Genomic DNA, 25,471 nt, shown 5'->3' with positions numbered 1-25,471 from the left:
TTTTAATGTCTGAGTTTGGATCATGTTTGGATCATTTTTTTTAGCCTACACAAAAGATACAAGTGACTACGCAATAGCCAGGAAAGCAATATCATTCTGTATTCATGCAGCACTTGGGTGTCAGATATTCATTGACAGTTAGATCCAGTAACATAACTAGAGGCGGGCGGATCCTTACGCCATTTTCTGCCGCCGGAGTTCCAGAGTCAGTGGCACGAGCTGCCGGGGGCCCCTGAGGAGGTGCGGGCCCTGGCCCAATCGCTGCTCCCCCGGTAGTTACGCCACTGGTAAGATCCAAAATATCTTATAGGGTGGCTCCTTTCCTAGCAGATGAATAAGAGCTCACGCAAATAACGGATTCTAGTACAAACAAAATCTACCAAAATAACTGCCTTTTGCACAAATTCTGCATGTAGAGAGACATACATGTCTGGTGAGTTTAATAGAGTGAGCTCTAATACATCTTCTAGGCAAAAGGAGCCTCCCTATAAGATATATTGGATCTAATGAAGACAGAATGAAGAGAAACAGATGCTGAGAGAGGAATAGTGAAGATAAACTTGATTATTTCAGAAACGCTACATCATTTTTAATTAGATCAAAAAACTTCTTAATTGGTATGATGCAGCTTATATTAAATTTTAATTTTCGCGATAGTTCCCCTTTAACCTGCAAAATGTTACCATTGTAGGACCCGCACCAAACCCCTTCCCACATCTTTACACTACCTCTGGCCAAGCCTCTGGTTCCAAAACAGGGAATTTTCCAGAGCAGAGGAGGATTATACTTCCCCAGAGTGACCCACAGCCAACCCTAACCTGGAATGGTTGGCCACATTTTAAGCCAAACCAGCCCAATAAATAGTGACTGTCTATGGCATCTTACAGCAGCCCCTCTGTTATTCGCCAGAATTTACAGATTGCCAGTTGAGGCCTGAATGTCAGCCTACTCTACTGAATTTCAGAACACCAGTTCCGAATATGTCCCATGCTACAACAGCCTAGATATACGGACACGGGTTTAATGCCATAATCGATAGCCAATACCATCTCTCAACCCTATTTTTTGCTTTCTTATGATGTCTGGGTCAGGAAAACCATTGTAGGACCTGTGCCCAACCCATACCTGCTTCTTCTTCCTCTGCATGCTACTTCTGTGAGCATTTCTGGTTCCAAGACAAGGAATCTTCTGGAGTAATGGAAGAGTGAACAACCCACAACGGTTGGCCAATTTCACAACAGGTTTCGGTCAGCCCGGCACAACACTACTACTTTCTTGTAATGTCCATTTTTCAATTCTTCTTGTGTCCACAGACTATATACAAGGGCTATCTCAAGTTCCAGATTCTAGACCCTGTGATTACATGTCTGGCCCTTTAACTAAACTATCCCACTAACGCATCTCTTATTAGATACCCTCAAAAATCTATAGCTTCAAACGGTGCAATAGGTTCAACGTACTGATGGCTGTAAAACTGCATTTAAGAAAACATTCGCTGGAGAGTTAACTGAAAGTTTGGAACCTTCTTAATGAAATTTCTTTCATAACAGTGCAAAGTAAAAGATTCTCACCGATTCTCTGGCATTTGGTACTTGGCTTGGTTCCGGACTCTAAAGTGAAAGATAAAAACAAGTTTAAGTGAAGAGTTATTGGAAAACAGATACAAATCAAAACCAAAAGGTATTATGATGTAATTCTACTAAACTAGCGTGGGACTTCATTTTTTTAATCACACAAAACTTAGCTCTTAATCTTTTCTAGATCATTCCTGCACAGGGAAAGGGAGAAAGAATTTTCCAATCTTTACTCTCAAAGATTAACTATTTTTATATTCTGTTAATTATTATTATAGCAAGACTGGAGAACTTGATGTAAATACAAAATATTGCTTGTGTTTACATTTGCTATACAGAATGCTTTGTGCCATGGTGGAGCAAGCTTTCCCAAACGATCTTGTTACAGTAATTGCAACCCTTGTACAAAGTTCCACAAACATCCCCAAGGTTTCCCAAGCATAATACACATTTTGGGATTGCTAGGCATAATTCCCATGGTTGCCAGTCTGGCCATGGGTGCTATAAGTGTCTGTGTGCAAAAAGAATCACATGTATGTAGCATGTTCAGTGCATTGAGCTGAGAAAGAATTGATCCTGATCCCTCCAAGCACTGCACCAAGGTCTCAGCCCTCTATAGCTGTAAGGAACAAGTGAACCCTACAATTACTGCAAACTTCAAATATAGGTGGAGAAATCTTTGGTGGGTACAAATCAGGAATACCCCATGGACATTCTGGGGCCCTGCAGAGCCAAATTTGTCAGTAGGAACCGCAGAGCAAGACAATAACAGTATGGCAAGATGAAAGAACTAATATCTGTGTGGCCCAACCAATGGCTCTTCAACAGAGACAATGTAGCAGTAGTCAGCTCTCCACAAACCGAGAGCCCATTTCCCACAATGCCTTGCACACTTTTGCCCTTCTATGTCCCCAGACTTATTAATCAATAAACATGCAAGGCATTGTGGGAACTGGAGTCTTTATTGTGAGAGAGATGACTATTGATACAATGGTATGAGTAGTGAGGAATAGGAGAGGGGGGAATTGGCCAATGCACTTCAATCAGGGCAACGTACTGTTTAGTTTGAGGACTTTTTGGCTCATTTTAATTGATAACTTGCTACTGGTCTATAAGTTTTGTTAAGTTATTCATGCACAATGTAGCCCTGCCCAACAAAGCTTACTTGTAAAAGGCATGAAAAGAAGACATTAGATTAAATGCAAGTCAGACTCTCTCCCCTAATCCACTTCTGTCCCCTAGGGAGCCTGTATCTGTGATTTACTCCTTATTCTAAGGCAGGGGTCCCTAACCTTTTTTTACCTGTGAGCAAAATTCATATGTTAAAAGAGTTGGGGATTAACACAAGCATGAAAATGTTCCCGAGTGGTGCAAAATAAGTAGTGTGATTGGCTATTGGTCGCCCCTATGTGGACTGGTAGCCTACAGGAGCCTCTGTTTTTATGAAACCAAAACTTGCCTCCAAACCTGGAATTCAAACATAAGCACCTGCTTTGAGGTTTCTGGGAGAAACATCCAAGGGGATGGTGAGCAACTTGTAGTCAACAAGCCACTAGCTGGGGATCACTGTTCAAAGGTGAGGGCCACATAACATGGAGATTCTGTTGCTCCTCTTCTGTCTCGCTGTCTGCAGCCGGAATCATTACCTCCACTCGGGTGCAAGTAGCCGTAGCAGATTTCAATGCCAAATGCAAAACCTTGCCAGCAAAATCCACTGAGTCTGCTCAACTTAACGGAGGTAATGATTCCGGGTGCAGGCAGCGCGGCCAAAGAGGAGCAGCGGATCCTTGATTTGTGGCACTAGCCTTACAATGAGCAGTTACCCAAAACATGCGATTTGTATCATGAAAGAAACCTAGTATGTATAATGTGCATGAAATCCAACATATCCACATACACTGTGAATATTTCACCATTCTGTTCCTTATTTGTATGATTCAGCTACAATGTTCACTGAGTGAGACGCTACTAAAGCTAAAAGCTGCACTGACCATTTTTTCAGTAACACTGAAGAGCATCGACTGGTTAGAGTAATGTCATCCCCATATTGACCGAGTCCCCAAGAAAACAAAACAAAGCTGGAGACCTGCCTGGGACTGATGATATCAGTTAATTCAACCTCTCACACAGGCACCAACTATGCATTTCGTGCTCCATTCCGGCTAATTTGTTATCTCTCTTTTCCCAGTCTAGTTCTCGGCAGCCGACACACTGCACCGGCGTGTTCCTAATTTATTAATAGAATGATACGATCTGCAAGTGATAAGTCGATTTTCAATAAATCCTAACACTCAGGTCACTCTTAAAAGCAGATCGATAAAGTCTGTTCTAGCTCAGACCACTTTTTCTTTTTTGTTGTTAGAGGTGATGACCTCGCAGTGAAGCAAAAGGTACAAACAAAGATACATTCATTCAGGTCACTGGTTATAAACGTATTCAGGTGGCTTCTGCATCATAATTGTTTCAGAAGTCAGAACCAGCAGTTCCGAAAACCGCCAGATACTGCTTTCAATGCAATTGCTTTTACCGATAAATTTGAAAAAATCTGAAAATTTTTTAATTTTAAAAAATCAGTTTTAAGGTGGGTACCTGATGAAGAAGAACCAAAAGCAAACGAATAACCAGGGCTGTGAACACGGCTATATGTGCTTCTCATTTTACTTACCAGCTCACGTGGGTGGAATGAATCTTCTTGACGAAGGACCAAAAGATTTACTGCTCCGTCCATCTTGGTGCTTCGTAATAACGATACTACCTCCTCTTGGGTTCTCCCGGTTAAATCAACACCATTTACCTTTTGTAAAGAAAACAGAGGCCAGAATTAAAGGAGAAGGAAAGTTTAAAACTAAGTAAGCCTAATCAGAAAGGTCCCCCTAAATATACCATTAAACCCTCAAAGTAATGCTGCTCTGAGTCCCCTGTCAAAAGAAACACTGCATTTCTTTCCTTCTATTGTGTACTCATGGGCTTCTGTATCAGACTTCCTGTTTTCAGCTTAAACCTCCAGGGCCAGGGCTTGAGCATGCTCAGTTTGCTCCTCTCCCCTCCCTCCTCCACTCCCTGCTGTAATCTGAGCAGGGAGAAACTCAGGCAGGAAGTGATGTCACACCAAGCTAACATGGCAGCTGCTATCCTAAACAAACAGAGAGCTTCTAGAGCTTTTTACTACGGTATGGTAAAACATTCTACAGAATAAATATAGCATTCTAGCTAGCAGTAGTGCAGCTTATCTATTGGCAAAAAAATGTCTCCGTAGCTTTCCTTCTCCTTTAAATGGCATGAACCGACACCACATATGGAAATGTAATAAGATAGAGCAGAGGAGCTCTTAGGCTCAGTTAAAAAGAGCACATTATACGTGGACTTTTTATTTTTATTATTAACAATCAATTTATTTTCTTTGGGAAGGACCAAAGAGAAATCAACACATCCACTTACTTTAAGGTTAAAAATAAGTAAGCTTTATATAAATACACTAGTAACCCTCAAAGTAATGCTGCTCAGAGTCCTCTGTCAAAATAAACACCACATTTCCCTTCTATTGTGTACACATCTGTATTAGAGCATGCTCAGTTTGCTCCTATCCCCCTCCTCCTCCTCTCCCTGCTGTAATCTGAGCCCAGAGCAATGAGCGAGCAGGGCGAGACTCAAGCAGGAAGTGATGTCACAGCAAGCTAATATGGCAGCTGCTATACTAATCAAATAGAGACAGTGTCTAGAGCCATTTACTCAGGTATGGAAAAGCATTCTAAAGACAGCCCATACCTCTAGAAGTCTGTCTCCTGCTTTCATTCTGCCATCCTGAATAGCTGCGCCTCGAGGAAGAATGTTCTTGACATAAATTGGTGCCGACCCACCAAGGGGAACATCACGGGACGTTATGCTAAAGCCCAGTCCTTCCACTCCTGCACAAGATAGGAAACATTAGAGGTTACACACCAAACAGTAATATTACACAAAGATATTCCCTACGAAGGTGATAAATTATGACTAACAAATATGTTTAGCAGTGTCCCATCGGCAGCCAAGGGTTTGGGAGGCAACCTGTTTCTATGCATTTTAATGTTCTAATAAAGAAATGAATGAAGAAGAACACGGAGATTACTCAGCAGCTGCAGATCAATACCAAACAAATAGTTGATTTTCAAGCCGGCAGAGAGCACAGACAACAAATTGGTGTTTACTGAAAGGAAAAGGCGTCAAGGAAAATGGGCGCCTGATGTTTTGTTGTTGCACACATCTCAGCGGGGAGCTCACAGAGGGGCTGAGAGGAGGCATCCAGCCTCACCGGTCCCTGCTGTGGAGATGGAAACATGGCTTTAAATAATATTCACTTATTATTGCTGCAAGGAGGAGAATAATATGTGTTTATTTAAATAACCTGGATCCGGCCTCGTCATACAGGCTTGCTGAGTTTGCACACTGAGTTTTCTACCTTGGAACACAATGCAGAACATGAACAACTTGCCTCCTGCTCCAGTCATTTATTCAGAGACCAACCTAGGAAATGGGACATATTACTGCAAATGGCTGGAGGGCACGCAGCTTCATATCTAAAGCAGAACCAAAAGCAGCTGCAATACTGGTAAAGGGGAAATATAACCCACCGATGTGTTAATATGCTCCATTATCTTCCCTTAAAGGAGAAGGGAAGCTACGGAGGCATTTTATTGGCAATAATGCTACATTTATTCTGTAGAATGTTTTACCATACCTGAGTAAAAAGCTCTAGAAGCTCTGTTTGTTTAGAATAGCAGCTGCAGTATTAGCTTGGTGTGACTTCACTTCCTGTCTGAGTCTCTCCCTGCTCACTTATAGCTCTGGGCTCAGATTACAGCAGAGAAGGGAGGGGAGAGAGGAGCAAACTGAGCATGCTCAAGCCCAAGCCCTGGAGGTTTAAGATGAAAACAGGAAGTCTGATACAGAAGCCCATGAGTACACAATAGAAGGAAAGAAATAGTGACAGCAGCATTACTTTGAGGGTTTACTGGTATATGTAGGTGTTTTCTGATAAAGCCTTGCTTACTTTTAACCTTTCCTTCTCCTTTAAAGGGGACCCATCACCCGTAAAAATTATTCCAAATGCTATTTTATCACATTAGTCAAGCAAAATTAACTTTTATTGCACTATATAAATTATTTGAATTGTGTTTCCTTTGGTGTGGGAATTCATAATTATAACAAGCAGGCAGGAGCCATTTTGTGGGCACTGTTATTAAGACAAGCCTTGTATCATCTCAGAATCTTGTTTGTGCACCAGAATGGGGGACCTGATGTCCATCCCCATGTCCTGGCTACACAATTAAACGGTGAAGAGAACGGGGGAATGTGGGGAGAGCAGTGACATCTAGGCAGTGCTGAATGGAAAGTGAAAGTAATTGTCTGCCACGCCTCTATGCCTAAGGCATTGTGGAGGGGCAGGCAATATTTGATTGACAGCTGAGATTTTTAATTGCGTTTACAACAGCTATGAATGCTTTAATAAAAATAAGAATTTGGATTTCATGTTTAATTTGAAAAGGACTTTTATTATACAGGTTTTTATGTCTGGGTGACAGGTCCACTTTAAACGGAAATGTGTGAAGGCCTAGGAAACAAAATCACAAAAAACTATTCCCGAACCATCCTATCGTTTGCCCACACAATCTGTAAGGGAGGTACAAGAATTGTTACATTCGGGTAGAACAATAAGGGAATGAGTGTAAAGCATAACATAAAGGCACATTGTTAGAAAGCTGGGAAAGAATACGAGTTTCTCGTGGTTTTACAGACAAATTCCTTTATTTTTGCAGGTCCGTTCCCCAGCTGAGAATCTGTTATTGACCTTACAAATAGGTTTTAAGTAAGAACTAATTACCTTGGAATTAAAACAAGGCAATTGGGGAGCATTTTTATAATTACATGAGAACGATGGTTGGCCTGTGCTCCGATAGGGGAATATTGCCGTGATCGCGCAGCATTAAGGAGATGCTAAACCACAACGTAGAATGATTTCCGCAGGGGCCAAGTCAGATTCCAAAGCTTTTCGGAGTGTGAGCTTACACTTCAGCAGGTGAGAATTAAGGAAATGGAAAAGGCCATGGCCTCCTATATTCACTCTTACAGTGTGCAGGCTCCTTGCTGTGGCTGGAACACTCCAGGATTCCCTGCGCTACTTACACACCCAGGCCTGTACCAATAGGGTTGCCACCTGTTCTGGAAAAAAAAACAGCCTTCCTATAGATTTATCTTTTTTTCCTATTAATAACATTGGGATCAACCATCATTTTTACCGGCCAGGCAGGTAAAATACCAGGCAAGTGGCAACCCTATGTACCAACAAAATACATATTTCCTATGAATAACATACCCCACACTCTAGAAACACATGCTGAGACTTTATAGACAATGGGAAATTTTTTGCGTGTGCAGTAACCTAAAGCAACCAATCAGTTGGCTTTTTTCAGCCGGCTGCTGGTTAAAAAATGAAAGGAAATGTTTGATTGGTTCCCATGTACATATTTGCTCAGTGTTAATAAGGGCTAGTCCACAGGAGGAGATTTGGGGAGATTTTGTCGCCTGGTGACTTATCGCCTCGTCTTTTGCGAGACTATCTCTCCGAACTGCTTCAGCGTTTTTCCCCATAGGCTGCAACGCAGTTCGGGGAGATAGTCGCGCAAAAGACGAGGCGATTAGTCGCTAGGCGACTAATCTCCTCGTGTGGCCTTACCCTAAATGAGGCCGACTATATTGTAGAGCATTTTCTTTTAACTTGTGACCTCTGCATTTAAAAGAGTTCATTGCCCATGGGCCACGCTCAGTAAACTATAACCTAGCCCCCCTTGGGGGGGGGGGAGGAGGAGGGGAAGGCAGGGGCGTAACTACAGAGGAAGCAGACCCTGCGGTTGCAGGGGGGCGCAGGACATATAGGGGGCCCCATGAGGCCCAAATAATGAGCAATTTTAACAAATATTTGTAAAACAGGACAATCTCTGAATATGTTGGGGGCCCCTAAAATTAATCTGCTGTTGGGCCCAGTAACATCTAGTTACACCACTGGGGGAAGGCGAAGGATGAGGGAGAGAAGGAAGAGGGAGGAGGAGGAGAAGTAGTAAGGGGCCCTTACTCTCTCCACCCCATTGCACTTAAAGGGGTTGTTCACCTTTAAATTAACTTAGTATGATGTAGACAGCTGCCATTGGTTTTCATTTTTTATTATTTGTGGTTTTTGAGTTATTTAGCAGCTCTTCAATTTGCATCTTAACCAATCTGGTAACTAGGGTCCAAATGACCCTAGCAGCCATGCAGTGATTTAAATAAGACACTGGTATATGAATAGGAGAGGGCCTGAATAGAAAGATGAGTAATAAAAAGTACCAATAACAATACATTTGTAGCCTTACGCCCATTTGAAAGCTGCAAAGAGCCAGAAGAAAAAGGAAAATAACTATAAATCTATAAAAAATAAATAATGAAAACCAGTTGAAAAGTTGCTTAGAATTAGAAGTTCTATAACATAATAAAAGTTACCTTAAAGGTGAAGCACCTCTTTAAAAGAGCTCAGTCCATTAGGAATGCACCGAATCCACTATTTTGGATTCGGCTGAACCACCGAATCCTTTCGCGAAAGATTCGGCCAGATAACGAATCAAATATGAATTTGCATATGCAAATTATGGGTGGGAAGGGCAAAACATTTTTACTTCCTTGTTTTGTGACATAAAGTCATGCAATTTCCCTCCCCGCCCCTTATTTGAATATTCAAGTTAGGATTCAGATTCGGTTCGGCTGAATAGAAGGATTCGGCCGAATCTGAATCCTGCAGAAAAAGGCCAAATCCCGAGCCGAATCCTGGATTTGGTGCATCCCTACTGTCCATGGGCCACGGTCAAACACTAATAAAACCTAGCCTTCATTATCCAGAAAGCTCCAAATTATGGGAAGGCCATCTCCCATACATAAAAGGGGGGTTGTGGGTGCATTCCTAAGGCCATTAAAAACCTATTTAAGTACAATAATCCTCTGTCTAAATTATGAATATGCAAGTGCATGTATTTAAGAAGTAAAGACAGGGTTTTTTGTTACAAAGTTATGATCATAATGTTGACATGGTATGGTCAATTTTATAATCATAACTTTGTAACAAAAAAACCCTGTTTTTAAAATTACATTCACTTGCATATTTACTTGAATTACTTAGGGCTTTAAATATTTTGAAATTTTCCTTACGTGTGCACCCCCCCCCCTTTTCTTGCATCTTCCATAGATGCCATTTTAATCAATCACATTTTCTAAAAATAATTTTCTTTTTCTGTGTAATAATAAAACAGTAGCTTGTACTTGATCCCAACTAAGATATAATTAATCCTTATTGGAGGTAACGCCAGCCTATTGGGTTTATTTAATGTCATTTTCTAGTAGACTAAGGGTATGAAGAAATTACAGACAGCCCCAGGTCCCAACCATTCTGGATAACAGGTTTGCATACCTGAATTAAGACCACAGTATAGGAAACTTGTTACTGTAGACCTTTCACTTTAAAAGGGTTGTTCACCTTCCAAACACTTTTTTCACTTTAGTTGTTTTCAGATTGTTCCCGAGAAATAAAGACTTTTTTCAATTACTTTCCATTGTTTATTTTTTACTGTTTTTTCCAAATTCTAAGTTTAAAATGTAATGTCCCTGTCTGGTAGCTCAGTAATTCAGGTGCAGATTCTGAACTGTTACAGTTTTGTAACAATTAGTTGATAGATTTCTCAGCAGCATCTCTGGAGTATCAGCAACTATTGTATCAATTGTAACAGCTGCCTGTAATGAAACCCAGGAATTCTGCTCAGAAGGGACAAAGATAAGAAATGTATCAACTAAATGTATCAATTTAGTACAGTTTACAGGGTCGGCGACCCCCCTCCCAGAGCTGCATTAAGAGAAAAAAAAAGACACTTTACACTTTAATATTCGAAAAATGATGACACATAGAAAATAGAAAGTAATTGGAAAAAGTCGTTATTTCTGGTGATCTAGTGGAAAACAACTCGTTGTTTGAAGGTGAACAACCCCTTTAAGGGCAAAGTATCGGGTATGGTCAACATGCAGAATACCAAGTCCCACAATTCACTGAGGGATGCTGGGAGTGTTTATATAAAAACACCAGGAGGGCACATCATATATATGCTTTTTTTATTTTAAAGAACACATTTTTAATGGTCTGAATTCCCAGCAGTTCCCAAGTGTAAAGTGAGAAAGCCTCAATGTCTTTCCCTATAGAGCCTGGGTATTTATCGGATGCAGTGAAAGAGACAAACAAAATCAAAGTGAGTGGGTACATGTTCGGACATAAGTGGTGGCTTGGTGTGGGCAACCACTCACAACTGATTGCAGCTTTACCTGTAAGCCTCCCAGATGCAAGTCGCAGTCAGCTTGCTAAGCCAATGAAAACAGCATGTGTAGCCGTGGGCTGGGGCCCACCACATCATTCCGCTCTAACATGTCACATTTAGATTGAAAGCAATTGCCACATAATCAGTAAGGAGTGAAAGGCTTGAGAGAAAGCAGAGCTCGGAAGTGAAATTTCAAGGACTTTTGATAGAGGTCGGAAGTGAAATTTTAAGGACTTTTGATAGAGGTGTCAGAATGTGAGGGTGCTCGCTTGCACTCTAAGGTTAAGATGAATAAAAACAAAGAAAATGAAGAACATGGGGCAGGAGGAAAGCGATGGATGCCGTTGCAGACATCTGTTTGTACTACATAAAGATCACCACTCTGCTTTGTGTTGAAACTAGCGATGAGCGAATTCTTTTATCACAAAACTACGGCAAGAATTTGCAGCGGAAGATCCGCCCAGGAGGTATAAGCACTGTATAGCACTGACTGATCAGCAGCATCATGGGGCAGTTTTAGGGGCCACTAAAAGGTGTCCATAGACGTAACAATTCTATCTTTCTTTCCAAGAAAGATTGTTTGTTTCAGTGTAGAGCAGAATTGTCAGATATACAGATAGAAACAATAGAATTCTACCTTTATCTGACGATTCAGCACTAACAATGGCCGATGTTTGGGTGCCCGACCAAAATTTTCCATCCAGCCCAATCGACGAGCCAACAGATATCCAAGTCTTCTGCCAATATCGGTCGACTCTATTCCCGCCATATCCGCACCGAATATCGTAAGAAAATTTGTTTCGTACAATATTATCTGTGTGTCTATGGCCACTTTTAGTGTTCCACTGCTCAGTAACAAAGCTGAATTAAAAGAGAAGGCGCACACCCTCAAAATCAAACTGCTGGGTTCTTATCCATAGGAGACTCCCCATCAGGGTCTCAAAAGCTAACTGCTAAATATTATAAGTAACGGATAGCACACCCAGTTAGAAAAAATTTAATTTATCACAAAAAAAAAAAAAAAATTGCTAAATAATATTTGGTGAGCCCAACGCGTTTCGACCTTAAGGGTCTTCCTCAGGGGCACAAATAATCAAAAAAAATCAAAAATGCCTTTTTGAATTTTTTGATTATTTGTTCCCCTGAGGAAGACCCTTAAGGTCGAAACGCGTTGGGCTCACCAAATATTATTTTGCAATTTTTGTTATATTTTTTTGTAATAAATTAATTTTTTCTAACTGGGTGTGCTATCCGTTAATTATAATATTTAGCAGTAACAAAGCAGGACAGAAACAATATTTCATATAAGAGAAGCTGATTACTACTGCTCCAGCAGAATTCTGCACTGAAGTCCATTTCTCAAAAGAGCAAACTGATTTTTTTATATTCAATTTTGAAATCTGACATGGGGCTAGACATATTGTCAATTTCCCAACTGCCCCCAGTCATGTGACTTGTGCTCTGATCAACTTCAATCACTCTTTACTGCTGTACTGCAAGTTGGAGTGATATCACCCCCTCCCTTTCCCCCCAGCAGCCAAACAAAAGAACAATGGGAAGGTAACCAGATAGCAGCTCACTAACACAAGATAACAGCTGCCTGGTAGATCTAAGAACAACACTCAATAGTAAAAACCCATGTCTCACTGAGACACATTCAGTTACATTGAGAAGGAAAAATAGCAGCCTGCCAGAAAGCATTTCTCTCCTAAAGTGCAGGCACAAGTCACATGACATGGGGCAGCTGGGAAATTAACAAAATGTCTAGCCCCATGTCAGATTTCAAAATTGAATATAAAAAAATCAGTTTGCTCTTTTGAGAAATGGATTTCAGTGCAGAATTCTGCTGGAGTAGCACTATTAACTGATGCGTTTTGAAAAAAAAAAAACATGTTTTCCGATGACAGGATCCCTTTAACCACAGCCAAAACAAGGCAAGTCGAATATAAACCACAGCCTGTACATATTTTATATATTTAAAATACTCAAGAGATGTACTGAACTTAAATCAATAGCCCATTTACTACTCAACATGGAAATGCAGTTATATCACGGCAAACTGTGCCGTAGCCATTAAAGGTTGTTGTGTTTGATAGTACGAGTCAAGAAAAGGCAAAGCGAAATTTATCTATGCATCACGCACAAACATGTATCCTGCTGTAGATCTCTCAATGACATAGATAATTATTCCTGTAATTAAAATGAGAGACAATTATCTACAAGAGCAGCTTCCATTACATTGCTAATCTACTTGGAAACATTCAATTACTGTATGTCTAACGCAGATGTAATAGACACGGTTAGGGATCATAAAAACATGTCGTGCTAAAAACACCTCCTCTTCCTTGCTAAAATATACATTCCCAGAGAACTACGACTCTTTACCTGCACTCAAGGACACTTACTTGCTCAAGGAATCATTCATGGAAGTATAGGTGTCTGTTATTCAGACATAGTTTCAACAATATCAATGATAATGTGTTTTCACCCCAAATTTAAAGATACCTGATCTTCCAGCTGGGCTATTAGGGGTAGTCTTGCCAAATCTCACCCTAGCTTGCTGACAGGCTGAGCCCCCTCCTCCACTACAGCTCCAAGCCAATCCAGAGGGGCCATCCTCATAGTCTTTGATCAGATGATAAATGGGGTATCAGCTAGAGTGCCAAAACCCTTCCCACTTCCTTACAGTACACACAGGTTATGTTATAGGAGAAGGAAAGACTAAGTTGATTTAAGACAGTATCAACTCGTTTGTATCTATTGATATGCAATTCTTCTGGCGTAGCAGGAGCAGAAGATAAATGATGGATGGACGAGTGATGGATTCAAGGACCCTCAGCTTTCCATAGGGGGCGATGCGCAGACTATCTGAAAGACAGAGGAACTTCCAGTCCCAGAAGCCACCAATTCCCATTGGAACAAGGTGGGAGGAAAAGCCACCAATTCACATTGGAAAAGGTGGGAGGGAAGGGGGTGGAGTTGATTGACACTGTGAGCTTAAGGGGGTTGGGAAAGGGTTCATATGAGTCCGGGATAGATGAATATGGATTTCTTTCAATCTGTTGGCTGCGTAAAAAAAATTGCTTTAAATGGTGTTCATGCACCTCTATAAAAAGATGGTATATATTACCTTTAAGCCCCTCATGCCAACTTAGCTGCCCAAAAAAAGGCATTTAAAGTTTATTACCAGAATAAATGTTCAAACATAAAAGCCTTCTGATTCCCCCACTCACCTTTTTTCAACTGAATGTAAAACTTCTTTGCCTTTTTGGTAGCGTAACCGCTGTTGGTGGGGGAGTTGACTGCACGCTGTGGAGATGGAGTCAGGCCGGTGGGTGGTTTTCCTGCTGAATTGATACTTTGAGGTAGATGTGAGTAAGAGTCCAATGGATCGGCCTGGCTGCTCTGCCTGGGCAACCTCTGTGCAGTGTGATCAGGGCCAGTGCTAGGGAAATTCCTGGAGTCCATGTACTGGGAGTCGTGCAAGTGCTGACTGGAGTAGTAGCTGTTGTTTTCACTTTGAGATAACTGTTCATAGGGTTCTTTGTTTGCTGCTGGGACCACGTGGAACCAGATCACGGGTGATCTCATGGCTTGGCGGAACATATTCTGTGCTCTAAGATAACAAACGGGAAAAATTATTGGCAAATATGCATTAAACTAGAAATCACTGGACATAACAGATCGTAGAAACATGTGCAAGTATCTGTAACGATCTACAGTGCCAAGAGATAAGTGCAAGCAGTACACTTCACTCAATAACCAACTTGCGTGTTGGCCAAATAGAACAAGAGACTATACAGTGGTCATATTTATACAGCCTATAGCACAGATCCTAAATGTGACTTCATTAATGACTAACGGACATCAAACGGCCTTCATACTCCCTTACTCTAAGCTGCCCAGATGTGTTCTACCTGTGATTGCTAGTGGTCTTCAATGTGCAAACGATGGCTGCTCCTACTAACATTAACAATGGAAACCTAAAAACATATGTTATTTCCCAGTGACTTTATGATACTATTTCTATATCACCCCAAGCCACACTGCTTCATCAACAGTGATCATAACACAACAGGAGGGATATGGACGGTGAAGGTAAAGGCTGTGACAAAACTACCAATGACAGTTTAGGCAAGTGTCTGCCAGCTGAGCCAGTACCACCTTCAAAGAAGAGGGGGGGGTAAATACAAACTAAGCTTTTATTATTTCCTTTAGAGCAGTGATCCCCAACCAGTTCCTCATGAGCAACATGTTGCTCTCCGACCCCTTGGATGTTGCTCAGAGTGGTCTCAAAGCAGGTGCTTATTTTTGAATTCCAAGCTTGGAGGCAAGTTGTGGTTGCATAAAAACCAGATGAACTGCCAAACAGATCCTCCTGTAGGCTGCCAGTTCACATAAGAGCTACCAATAGCCAATCACAGCACTTATTTGGCAACACATCATCAACATTTTTCATGCTTGTGTTGCTCCCCAACTCCCTTTACATCTGAATGTGGCTCATGGGTAAAAAAAAGTTGGGGGGCCCTGCAAAGTCAAAAGGGAAAAAAGACAAAAGGAAGGTGTAGAGGTAAGCTAAAGAAAAACAGATGAATCCTATTCAAAGCTAGCAAATGTTATTCCCATTTGTTTCCATCTTAAAGGTCAGCTAACAGTCTTTGGGGTTGTATGAAGGTAGGAATTCACATTTCATACAAGCCATAAATGAAGTGGAGTCCTTCAACCTATGATAGGGTTGTTTATTGTGCTTAATAACTCGCTTGAGAAAACTCAAGAGTTTAAGAGCTCTGTAGTGCGCTAGGAAACCCTATTATGCTGGACTATAAAACGCTATGGCCACATTTAACCAATATGTTTCCCCCCGGGGCGTGAGACTGTAAGGTGTCTAAGACCTAACACGTTTGCCAGGGTTTCCCCCGGGCCTCGTCCCCTGCATATTAACATGTGTTATTCATTCATCGCAGGGGAAGCCACACGTTCTGTGAGTGGTTTTACATTAGAGGAGCATTTAATAAACGTTATCCCGAGTGCATAAAGCCAGCCTGACAGTTGTTTTATTTGCATACTTTATTTCACTACAAAAGAAGGAGCAATAAGAGGACTTCAGGGATCGTCGGTGTAGCAAGCTCGGTGTTAGCATCTGTTCAAATCTCCTGGATGTTAAGCAGGTGGGGATATGATTTGTAGGTTCTAATAAATATTTATCTTAAGTTGCAGTGTTCCAGAGCCCGCCATAGTCTAGCTTTTCTGGGTTAGTCTAGAAAATATTATTTCTGTACACAAAGGGATTCCTTTGCATGGTTGGTGTACGGCATACAGTGAACATAGGGCTGACACACAAAATGGAAAGCCAACTATAGACAGAAAGTAATCACAACCCAACCATTGTGCCATGGTTTGTTCTCAAGCTACAAGCCACCACGTGAGGATTCCATAAGCTCATAGAGCATTTCCACGATCCTATCAGGTAGCAATGGCTTCAAACCCATTAACAACAATTAAAAAACAACTAGAGAGTGATAATCATTGGTCTACTTCTACAACCAACAGTTCTTTGGTTGGACAGCTCAGCTGTAAGCACGGGTCTCCAAATCTGAGCATTTATCATTGGTCCTGGTCGTGAAAAACCGGAGTCTTGGAACTGATAAAACAGGGTCGGACTGGACATGGGGGGCCACTATACTCAGGGCCCCCCCCCGTGCTCATGTGCGAACGTCTGCCCGCACGCCGGCGTATGTGCGCAAACACCGGTGCACATGCGTGAACGCCAACAAGCATGCGATACCCGCACAACGATTCATTTTTATTTGAGGGCCAGGACATCGAGGGAGGAAGGCTGGGCCGGCGGGGGCCCATGAGGACCGGGGCCCACCGGGTTTTTTTCTCAGCTTCCCGTCGGCCCAGTCCGACACTGTGATAAATTGATGAATTGTGTCAAACTTTACACAAGATAAGGTGACCATACACAAGCCGATATAAGCTGGTGACAGACTAAGCCCTCAGCTGATTGGAGAGTGTAGGGGGCCCTCCGTCCAGCTTACCCCAATCGATATTAGGCACATGACAATCAGGTTTTTAAATCATGTTGGATCGAGGACCATATTGGTTTGTTGATGAGGTGCTCAGTCTGACCTCCTAGTAGTGTATATTTCTGCCTGTGCACAGGGAATATCTGGTTGAGGCAAAGGAGTGAAAATGGATATAAAATCCAGCCACACTATAGACGGTATAAAAGCACAAGTCGGGAGAATGTATTAGATTATCATGCTGGGCTGTAAAAACAGCCTCAAATCTTACCCCTGCTGTTAGTGGATTGTAGCAATGAATTTGCAATAAAAACAGAACCATTTTCTTTATCTGCCCTGAACAGACTTAGCTGAATTGCTAGCTCCCAAAAGGATCATGGAAATCTGTAAACAAGAAGCACTGTTGTCTAGACAAGTGTCCATCTGCGGTCACAGGTGCTTGATCTCGGGGGTTATGGATCATACTGATTTATTGTGTTAAACCTGGTAATGAATTTGGATTAGCCGTGGGGGAAGCAATGCCATAAAATGCACATTGTAACCCATAGCAACCAATCAGCGGCTATGTTTAAAACAGCAGGCCTATAATTGGTCCTGTTGTTTGGTTGCTATGGGTTACCACGAAAGGAGCAAACTCTGCACCTGTTTTTACATTACCCATATACTTCTATGTCATGTGTGTCACAATGTAGGCACTGGGCATTTTCAAATGGCGCAGCTATAGGATCTATTATCTGGAAAGCTTGGGGTTTTCTAGACTAAGTGATCTTTCCATAATTTAGATCCCCGTAGCTAAAGTATGCTAGAAATCATTTAAAGGAATTCTGACATGATTTTTAGGATGTACTATTTATCTCTAAATTACATTTTATTCCCCTCAAATAATTCAATCTACCATATAAAGTTTCATTCCTGAACCAACAAGTGTATTTACTTTAGTTGTAATATTGGTGTGTAGGTGCATCTCAAGTCATTTTGCCTGGTCATGTGATTTCAAAAAGAGCCAGCACTTTAGGATGGAACTGCTTTCTGGCAGGCTGTTGTTTCTCCAACTCAATGTAACTGAATGTGTCTCAGTGGGACCTGGATTTTACTATTGAGTGTTGTTCTTAGATCTACCAGGCAGCTGTTATCTTGTGTTAGGGAGCTGCTATCTGGTTACCTTCCCATTGTTCTGTTGTTAGGCGGCTGAGGGGGAAAGGGAGGAGGGTGATATACAGCAGTAAAGAATGACTGAAGTTTATCAGAGCACAAGTCACATGTCTGGGGGCAGCTAGGAAACTGACAATTAACAATATGTCTAGCCCCATGTCAGATTTCAAAATTAAATAAAAAAAATCTTTTTGCTCTTTTTAGAAATAGATTTCAGTGCAGAATTCTCCTGGAGCAGCAATATTAACTGATGCATTTTGGGGAAAAAAATAAGATTGTCCCATGTTTTGCCACCGATATGGATTCACTCAGCTTTGTTGCCATCATCAAACTGTGATTGGTGCAGGACTGTATAAGGGGCAGACTGATTGGAATTGACAGTTACAGGCAGAACCATGGCAACAAAGACATCTGGTTAGTATTTTAAACCTCTTCATTTCACAAAAAATAATTCATAGAGGAAAAATAAAAAATTTTTGATGCAAAATCTGAGAAAACATTATTTAAAACCAGGGAAATGCACAAATTGAAATGCGGAAAAACTTAAAATCCGGGAACTTAAAATTGAGGTTTCACTGTATTTGATTGCAGTCTCTTATTCATATTAATACATGGTTGCTAGGGTAATTTGGACCATAGCAACCAAATTGCTGAAATTGCAAACGGCAGAACTGCTGAATAAAAAGCCAAATAACTCAAAAACAACAAATAATAAAAAACAATTGCAAACTGTCTGAGAATATCACTCTCTACATCATACTAAAATTTAATTTAAAGGTGAACAACCCCTTTAATGCAACCCCACAAAACTTTAACAGAAAGCACAGAGGGGTAATCAGTAGTAACACATGGCCTTATAATCACAGAGCGACAGATACTATTTCTCTTAAACTGCAGCAAATACTTACTGTTCAAACCTTCTGTTGCGCAGGTCGCCATTGTTAATTCTGACGATACAGTCATTCTCGTGGAAAAGGTTCTCTCGTTCTGCTTTGCCGCCTTTCTCCAATCGCTTTACTAACAATCCCAGTGTTCTGCAATATTAACAGCAGAGAAGATTTCATTTTTTTTTTTAATATAACCAGTAACAACAGAATATTTGGGGGGGGGGTTGTTTACAAAACTGGGTGCAATTAATCTGCTAGGAAGCATTGTGTTCCATGAAGAAGTTCCAGTCCTTTAACTGGCTATATGCTGGGCGATTACTGTAAGGGGGTTATTTATTACAGTCCGAAAGCCAAAAACTCAAACAATTCGAGAATTTTTAGTGGGAAAAAAAACCTCACATTTTTCAGGATTTATTATACCCAGAAGATGGAAAACGTCAGAATCCAAAAATCTGAATTTTTAGTGGAAATCAGAATTTTTAGTGGAAATCAGAATTTTTAGTGGGAAAAAAACCTGGAATTTTTCTGGATTTATTATACCCAGATGATGGAGAACATCATAATCCGAAAATTAGGATTTTTGGTGAAAATCTGGATTTTTAGTGGAAAAAAAGACTCAAATTTTTCTGGATTTATTATACCCAGAAGATGGCAAACATTAGAATCTGAAAATTTGAATTGTTCGTGGAAAAAAAACTGGAATTCTTCGGGATTTATTATACCCAGAAGATGGAAAACGTCAGAATCCGAAAATCTGGCATCTCAGATCTGCCAAGGCTAGATAAAAGTCAATGTGAGAAGGCCCGAAGATATCCTGATCTGCGTTGGGTTTCATGCAAGAATCCAAAGATCAGAAAAAATCTGAAAAAACTGCAGTTTTCAGGCGTACAGAGTTTTTCAAGTTTTTTTCCCACACAGGAATTTTTTTGGAAAATGTATCGATAAATAAGGGGAAATAACCTGTGCGGATTTGGTTGGAGTAAATTTCAGAAAATAATGAGATATTTTTGGATTTTGATAAATAAACCCCTAAGAGTTCAAGCTGTTATGGGCCTTGTTGCTGCAAATTTAATGTTTTTGCACGAAAAACAGTAATGTTAATGGCTATTGAATTTATTATCTGTCAATTTAGTAACATTTCCTGCACTGGTGGTTCTGACTCTTCAAACAAAGTAGCAGAAGCCTGCTGAAGTTGTGAGGACTGTGGATGGCATAATGGGAGTTCTTGCTGGCAGCTGTTATTCATTTTCAAGGGCCTGAACCAGCATTGCTGAAACGGACAAACGAATATTGTTTTCGCTGGCAACTGATTAAAGCCACTGAAAATGTGTAAATTTTATCGATTACAACAACGTTTTCTTTTATTATGCATGGAGAGTGGCATCTCCCATTAATGCCTGGTGGGCAGTGTGGCCCTGTAAAACTGGCCATACACAAACTGATAATATCGTATAAAACAAGTATGGAAGCCTGTCAATCATAACCGACAGATACAATGGGGATCAGTTGGTTTAGGACTGGGCATGTGCTAAAACGGTCTCTGCCAGTGTCTGGTGTATCCGCTAGGGATGTACCAAATCCAGGATTTGGTTCGGGATTCGGTCTTTTTCAGCAGGTTTCGGCAGAATCTTTGTGCCTGGCCATGCACATGCAAATTAGGGGTGGGAAGGAGGAAACATTTTTTACTTCCTTGTTATGTGACAAAAAATCATGCGATTTCCCTCCCCACCCCTAATTTGCATACGCAAATTAGGATTTGGATACCGTTCGGCCGGGCAGAAGGATCCGAATCCTGCTGAAAAAGGCCGAATCCTGCCCGAATCCTGGATTCTGTGCATCCCTAATACTAGGATAGCAGGAGTATTATATCCAATCCTAAGGGTAAGGGCGCACCTGGAGATTCGGGGAGATTTAGTCCCCATGCGACTAATCGCCTCTTCTTTGGGGCAACTAATCTCCCCGAACTGCTTTCCCGTGGCTTCCGTCTGTTTCAATGAAAAAACACCGGAGTCAATGCACTCGCGGAGCTTCAATTTCCGTAGTCGCCGAAGTTTAATCAAGGAGGAAATTTGGAAATCGAAGCACCGCGAGTGCATTGGCGCAGGCGTTTTTTTCATTGAAGCCGACGGTAGCCACAGGGAAGCAGTTCGGGGAGATTAGTTGCCCCAAAGAAGAGGCGATTAGTCGCCGGGCGACTAAATCTCCCTGAATCTCCAGGTGTCTCCTTACCCTTAGAATGAATCCTGAATTATTAAAAAAAAACCAAGATATTCCAATGACAACAGCCGCCACTTGTGGTTTCATATAACAGTAGCGTTTACCGCAATTCTTTATTTTTTAAAGATAATTTTTCCCAAGTAAATCCCGGCAGAAAAAGAAAATCCCAGTTATATTAATCCCAGCTGCAGGCAAAAGAAGCAGAACATAAATAAGGGCTTAATTTGAAAGATAAAATTTCCGAGCGGCGTATATGGCATGAGAGCGATCTGCTCAGCAAAACAAAACCTTTCACATTCATATTTTCTGGCTGTGGGAGCAGCAGACATAATATTTGGAGAAACGCGGCTAATTAAAGCAACGTGATGCAGTTGGGAGAATTATCGCAGAGGAAACAATAGGGAAAATAAAATTGCTGCAATATGTACAGAAGTGGCCATTAAACACTTCCCACAATGCCAGGCAGCAGCCACTTATCTACGACGCATCTTTTTTTCTCCATGCCAATAGTTTTTTCCTTAAATATTTATGGCCACAAAGACTGCTGTCATATTCTTTCATGCCAGGCTGGTCAATAAAGGGTGATTGCAGCTTCTGAAAGGGTTAAACTGGCCATTACACAGAGCTTCCACTTAAGCTCCTCCAGACTGGTTTGACCTCTTATTGCTAGTGATGGGTGAATTTTTATAGCAGTTTCGCTAAAAAAATAGCTGCAACAAAAAAGTTGCTTGTGTAAAAGTTGCTGCACGTCAAAATAATTTTGACGCCCATTGACTTTAATGCATTTGGACAAAAAACATACCTCCCAATATTTTGAAAGTAAAAAGAGGGAGAAAAAAGTTGGCCCGCGTAGCTCAGCCAAAATAAATAAATAAATAAATAAATAAAAAGGTTATGAAGGTTTGAACACATTTCTGTGTTTTTTACAGTTTTGCTAATGAAGGTGAATTGCCCTTTATGCTGTGAGTCTAACATTTCCCAAGGGACTCGTTATCTTATATTGTAGCAATTACTTATTTTCTTATCTGAAATTGTTACAAAAGTTTCCAAGTGCAGCTGTGAGCTCTCTGCCAAAAGCCAATAAAGTTAGAAACATTGTTTCTTTTTCTTGCTGTTCGGTGCAGAGAAAAGGGGGACTTTCCAGTACAAACGAAGGACTGCGGGTTGAGCGGTCAAAAGAGGGACTGTCCCTCTAAAAACAGGACAGTTGGGAGGTATACAAAAAAGCTGCACATGGAAAAATTGTTGCACGCATAAAAATAGTTTTGACGCCATTGACTTTAATGCATTTGGACAAAAAGTTGCACGTCAAAATAATTTTGACGCCCAGTGACTTCAATGTGTTTTTTTCCGCAAATTTTTGGGAGTTTTGCGAATTTTTCGGTGAAGCGAAACGGGACAGATTTGCCCATCACTACTTATTACCCATGTACGGGAACTGCACAAATCGCATAGAATATCCCCCTTGGATGAGGACCAGATAGGCCTGATGTAACTCCCTAATTTGCTGGTTTGTTTTATAGGACAGTCATTGATTCCCTGGAACTACCCACAGAGTCAAACGGACCCTTGAACTGGATCAGTCCCACTGCTCGGGGAGCCTAATCTTGCAGAAGAATGTTTTAGTTTGGAAACTAACTTGCATGGGAGACTCCATTACCCAATGCAGGCAGGTGTTTACAATATTTTTTTTGGCACAGTCCCAGAGTCTTCCTTCTAGACGGCAGAGATGGTGGCAATGAAGAGATGCTTTCGCCGTAATAACACAATTAAAGCTTGGGTAAAAACATTAGGTTAAATCATGAGAGTAGGATACCATAGAATTTGTAGGGGGCTTAGAATTTCCAAAAAACTGTACACCTACTGCTAGATGAAGATGAATGATGATGATGATCCCTGTAACATATGGTCAACTTTATATTTTGGAGCCATTAATTGAATTTGCTGTGGGGTGTATTGGGGAGCTCATAAAAAAATGGAATCCAATAAGTAAATCAAATGCTGACAGTGACCAATCTTTAGCCCGGGTGTGTGAATACTCCGAGGTCTGCGCTTCAGACAGTAATAACTTTAAAATGTGGCTCAGCCGATAGAGAAAATGACCTGGGTGTGAAAGCCCTGCACTTTTACCTTCGGGCTTATATACTTGTTTAGAATCCAAGTGAAACAAATGTTATCTCGGATGGCTCGGGAACAGCGCTCCAAACCCATGATATGTAGGCAAACAAAGAAAAAGAACGCATTCCTGCAGCCAGCCGATTGGGATAAAACTTGATTTTATTCCGCAAAGCTAAAAAAAAAAAAGTGTCCCGACGCATTTCATATAAAAAATATATATTTTAATTATTTATTATGCAAACTGGAATGCTTTAGTCCCATTCTCCTCCCCAACAAGGTCTACGCTACTGAAGCAAGCTAGATTGACTCTGTCCAGAATGTAGGCCTTTCGTGTGCTGTATATTTAAAAAAATCCTCCTCATTAACACAAAAAATGGAGTATATTCTCGAAGCCCACCTTAAAGGAGAAGGAAAGCTAACAAGGCTTTTTATTGCCAATAAATTAGCCGTAATATTGCAAGCTAGAAAGCCATTTTTATTCTTTAGAATGCTTTTCCATACCTGAGTAAACAGCTTTAGACACGGTCTCTGTTTCTTTAGGATAGCAGCTGCCATATTAGCTTGCTGTGACATTAATTCCTGCCTGGGTCTCTCTTTGCTCGCTCATAGCTCTAAACTCAGATTACAGCAGGGAGGGTGAGAGCAGCAAACTGAGCATGCTCAAGCCCAAGCCCTGGAGGTTTAAGCTGAAAACAGGAAGTCTGATACAGAAGCCCATGTATACACAATAGAAGGGGAAAAATCTGATGTTTCCATCAACAGAAAACATTACTTTGAGGGTTTACTCGTGTATTTACAGACCTTTTTTAGTTTTAACTTTTCCTTCTCCTTTAATGCAAATCTGCAACATTTTAAAGCTCCAGTTTATATTGTTTTGTGCAAAATCCTATTAATTTATGTCATTAGAACTCTATAAAAGGAGCAACATGGGCAGAATCAAACAAAAGACATGGAAACCCACGAACGTTCCAATCTTTCACACGGAAAAGGCATTAACACTTCCTATGCTTGTGTCCCAGATGTGATGAACAAAACCCACATGGGCCGTTTCTCGGCTAGAGCTCCCCACACCACAGCAAGACGTTAATGTTATTAAAGACAAATGTGGAAATCATTGGCTGCAGGATCTGTTCCCGCCGGCAATGATTTCTTTCTTAAACTGCACGGAAGGATTGATGTCCACTTGTAAGTTCTCGAAAGTATTGTAACGTCGCCGTCAGTTGAGCTTTCTTTTATCATCCATTGGAAATCCGAAAGAAAGCAAAAAATCAATCAAAAGTTAATGGAAAAAGCATAAAAGAAATCAATCCACAGAAGCGGCGGGCAACAGTGAGGGAAGGAAACAAAGATTGTCTCAACTTCCAATATAAGGGAAAATTGACAGCAAGTATCATTTAAATAGGGCTTCACCTATCAGATCTGACAAACACACATCTAGGAAACAAGACAATACACAGAGATGTCCCATGGACACGTTTTTTAATCACTAGCAAAGGTTTCATCTTCTCTCAGTACAAAGATGTACGTAGAAAATATTTTAAGCTGCAGTCTTGAGTCTACTGTATATGTAGGCTGGGGATCAGCAGCTTGGGACCTACTTGCCCTTTTATTATGTGGTCACATGGAAACTGAACACATGTCACATCATTCACTTTGCAGGAATTTCCCCTTGTTCTAGAAAGGTGTTTGTAAAGTGCAGAATTTTGTAGAAAGTGAAAAAATATGGGTGCAAAAGGAGCGCATTGAGTTGTGCACAGATATTATACACACGGTGGAAGACACGGTGCCGGTGCGCAGGGAAATGGAATGCGTCGGAAATGGAATTCAAACAGAGCAATTCGCCGGCAGTTGTTCCCGGGCAGCCAGCAAGAGGGGAGACTGGGCCAGGAAGATACGGTGCCGGTGCGCAGGGGCAGCAGTAAGAGATCAACCGGCTCAAGAGGCGAAGGGCAGCAGCAGCATCCAGAGCCGGCTTTTAATGTCCGGACCTTCCCATCCTGTACCCATAGATCTGGGATAATTAGCGAATGCAGAAGGCGCCACTGTGATTTTGGTAATTGCACCGCGGCTGGAACCGATGAGCAAGGCACCGCAGATCTGCAGAAAGTTCATGCTGGAAGCGCTGCTGTACTACAGAA

General features: G+C 41.2%; 1 protein-coding gene across 9 annotated transcripts in view; it reads right to left on the bottom strand.

The window, feature by feature from the left end:
• Window positions 1-25,471, bottom strand: part of pard3.S (par-3 family cell polarity regulator S homeolog) — a 396,021-nt gene that overhangs the window by 205,374 nt on the left and 165,176 nt on the right. For all 9 annotated transcript variants that reach the window (XM_018268701.2, XM_018268703.2, XM_018268699.2 and 6 more), the window contains 5 exon segments: window positions 19,020-19,145; window positions 14,167-14,549; window positions 5,340-5,479; window positions 4,240-4,368; window positions 1,572-1,610 (listed from right to left, as the gene is read on the bottom strand). In XM_018268701.2, the coding sequence (XP_018124190.1) occupies window positions 1,572-1,610; window positions 4,240-4,368; window positions 5,340-5,479; window positions 14,167-14,549; window positions 19,020-19,145 (817 nt within the window).

The sequence above is a fragment of the Xenopus laevis genome, chromosome 6S, assembly GCF_017654675.1.
Source record: "Xenopus laevis strain J_2021 chromosome 6S, Xenopus_laevis_v10.1, whole genome shotgun sequence".
Classification (NCBI taxonomy): Eukaryota; Metazoa; Chordata; class Amphibia; order Anura; family Pipidae; genus Xenopus; species Xenopus laevis.
The sequence above is the reverse complement of the archived record's forward strand: the minus strand, read 5'-3'. Positions and strand labels throughout refer to the sequence as shown.